General features: G+C 41.6%; 1 protein-coding gene across 1 annotated transcript in view; it reads left to right on the forward strand.

The window, feature by feature from the left end:
* SARC_04790 (hypothetical protein) overlaps window positions 1–2,181 on the forward strand; it is a 28,979-nt gene extending 26,798 nt beyond the window's left edge. Inside the window, exons 12-13 of the mRNA XM_014301370.1 lie at window positions 106–215; window positions 1,323–2,181. Coding sequence (XP_014156845.1) covers window positions 106–215; window positions 1,323–1,476 — 264 coding nt within the window. The 3' untranslated portion in view covers window positions 1,477–2,181. The remainder of the gene's footprint in view (window positions 1–105; window positions 216–1,322) is intronic.
* The last annotated feature ends 1,189 nt before the right edge of the window (window positions 2,182–3,370 follow it).

The following is a 3,370-nucleotide window of genomic DNA, read 5'->3' on the forward strand; positions in this document are numbered from 1 at the left end:
TGTGTGTGTGTGTGTGTGTGTGTGTGTGTGTTTGTGTATGTATATGTATATATATATATATATATATATATTGCTTACCGACTACACACATCCTACACCCTTCAGCCGGAAATCTTGATCCTATTCCTCCACAAAGAAGCAGCACCAATCGAGAACAGAGGCGTAGAGCCTGATGTACATGTGATACAAACTCCGCAGGAGCATCGAAAGGGAAAGTAAGGGCTGTGTGCAAACGCCTTTGACCATATAAGTATCCGTCAACCTGAAATTATCTTGATAACGTGACCTTACTACTTTTTTATTGAATCATCTTGAAAATGTACCCAGCTGAAGTAGAACTGTGTGTGTTGACTCTTTGCCTGCCTGATGCACATGTATTACATGTCTTTGTTACGCTGCTACTAAAGGGGATGGCTGCATGGTCTATTTTAGGCTGAATGGTCTATTTTAGTCTGATATGTGGCATGTCCAAATTAGACTGTTAGTGTATCCTGAACCTCCATCCCGCAGCTGTGTGAGGGAGACTATATGCGATGACATGGTGTCTGTTGTATTGACTAGCTTATATAAATCATTATGTGAAGACATGGTGTCCGTAGTATTAATTACCTTATTACGAATACCAACGCGAAGACATGATGTCAGTAGTAATGACTAGCTTAAACAAATCTATATGCGAAGGCATGGTGGCTGAGAGCATTGGCCAGCTTACCTACCGCCACCACCCCAGTATCACACAAAAGTGTCTATGGACCTACTGTGTTCGATGAGTGTCCTTCTCTGGGATGTCGTGGTAGTCTAGTCTGGGGCTCTGGGAGTGTAATTGTGATCCCTATCTCGGTTGAGTTCGGGTTTGTGGGGCTGATACGAAGTTCTATTTATAATTTGAGATGTACTGAAACATTGGGTGGAATACGGTCATAGTATCACTTCAGCATGCATTTGTCACATACTCCTTTGTTGACTTCATTCGCTATCGGTGGTCATTCATACAGACTCAACTTCAGTTTGTCATCAGTAGTATTGCAAGACCGATATTTACGCAATACAATCCCACTTCGACCACATATAGTCGAGGTTTCTGCCTGCACTCATTTGATGATGTTAAATTAAAGCTGGGCTATTCCCAATCCATAGAGTCTGTCTACACACACTTAAGTTCATGTATAATTAGAGCTCAGCTACTCCCAATGCATAGTCTGTCTACACACATTTGAAGTTCATGTTAAATTAAAGCTGAGCTGTCCCCAATCCATAGAGTCTGTCTACACACATTTGAAGTTTATGTAAGATTAAAGCTGAGCTGTTCCCAATCTATACAGGGATACGACACTGGATGCGGCGGTGAAGGTGGTGATGCAGAAATTGGCGAAGGAGGTTCCCTCGTTCTCCTCGTTAATGGATCAACATCGAACCCCGAAGGACAAGCCGACGATACCAAAGGACTGGCCGTTCTCAATGCCGGCTCTAGAGTAGACCCCTTGTTTGGGTTAGCACGATATATCTTAGTCATTGTTAGTATAGTACGACGCTCGAGTATCTATTGGATACGTGTCATAGAGTAGACGTCTATTAGGGTTAGCAAAATGTATTCTGAACTCTGTTGGTGTAGTACGATGTCTGAGCACCTATTTGATACCACGGCTATAGAGTAAACCCCTAATTAGGTGTGCAAGATAGCGTAAACCCTGTTAGTATGCTAAGACATCCGGACGACTGTACTATATAACGGGGCATATAAGTACTTTAATGGTATTATAACACGACATCTCATCATTTTAGGACAAATTTAGCCCCGGTATCTAGACCCTTAGATAGTGCACCAAGACATTGGGACTCCTGTATGGTATATCTACGTATCACAGGGGAGTGGCAAAGTCGTAGACTGGACCTTCCTGACTACTCACGGGAAAGCCCGTGGGATACAAATCACATTACATGTCGCATAGATTAGAATTAGGACAAGTAACATACGCAATGGTGCATTGGGCATACTGTGATCAAAGCGTTAGCCTGATGTGTATCCCAGGCTGAAGTAGTACTGCTGAGCGTGGTGTATTTTAGTAACGCATAAATGTAGGGGCGTTTGGTTGTACTCTCGGACTGTCCACAGTATATTGAGCGCCCCGATAGTTTGATCAGAGGGCTTGCGCCTGCCAGAGTCCAATAAACAAATTTAGGACATGCTGCCCGTTGTCGGCTATAGACTAAGTGCGATGTCGTATACATGACCCCAACTGCAACTCAATGTACCATATCCTGATGGCATAATGTCCTGTGCATTTGGTAGTCAACACGCAGCCATTCCCGTTTCCTGTACTGGCTGGGTGAGCGCTTAGTTTAGGTTTAGGTTTAGGTCTAGCCTGCTCAATTTCGGCTATTAGCAAGCTCGGTATGTTCCAATCTGGCGGTTGCTAAATTTATTGTACACAAATATATTTTTGGATGAACACATCTCAATCGTCGAGCCCAAATTCTCCACGCCAAACCAACTGTCTCAAGCTATAAATCCGGAACCCCAATTTGGTTGGTGAAGAAGAACTTTGTGATCAACAAATACTCATTTCGGGTCCACCACATACTATACTTAACCAGCAAATGAGGTACAAGATTGAGTACATGCTCGTGTATACATATCACACCGGTGTGAAGGGTATATACACGAATGCATAAATATTAATTCTCTCGAACCATCAACCCGGAATTGCAATATCGTTGGTAAAGGAGAATTTTGTGGCCAACAAATACTCATATCGGGTCCACCACATACTACACCTAATCCATAAAAGGGGTAGAAATTTGAGTACATTGCCATGTACACATATCACGCTGGTACGGTTATATACATAAACATACACATTGAATTGATTGCAAATGCCAAGGTTCATCAAGATATGCACATGTGCTTCTCTTGATGGTTCTTGTGCACACACTTATATCTGATTAAAAATATGTGAGGTTTACGTGCAGATAGTAGTAGATATATACTACGTACAAATGAAGCACATATAGGCAAGTGTACATTAGCTCATATAACTTTAGTGAACCATACTTGCATGCTTTCGAGGTCATTTATAGTATTTCTATTCGGATATGCGAGAACAATTCTAGGAGAAAAACCAATACAAATCATCATACGCGTCTGTACGCATAAATATATAGAAGTATGTGTATACATATATATGTGTGTGTGTGTGTGTGCGTGTGTGTGTGTGTGTGTGCATGTGTGTGCATGTGTGTGTGTGTGTGCATGTGTGTGTGTGTGTGCATGTGTGCATGTGTGTGTGTGTATGTATATATATGTACATGTGAACACAAATATACAAAAATACATACATACATACATACGTATATGAACATATTATTTATA

The sequence above is a fragment of the Sphaeroforma arctica genome (genome assembly GCF_001186125.1).
Source record: "Sphaeroforma arctica JP610 unplaced genomic scaffold supercont1.282, whole genome shotgun sequence".
In the NCBI taxonomy this organism is placed as follows: domain Eukaryota; class Ichthyosporea; order Ichthyophonida; genus Sphaeroforma; species Sphaeroforma arctica.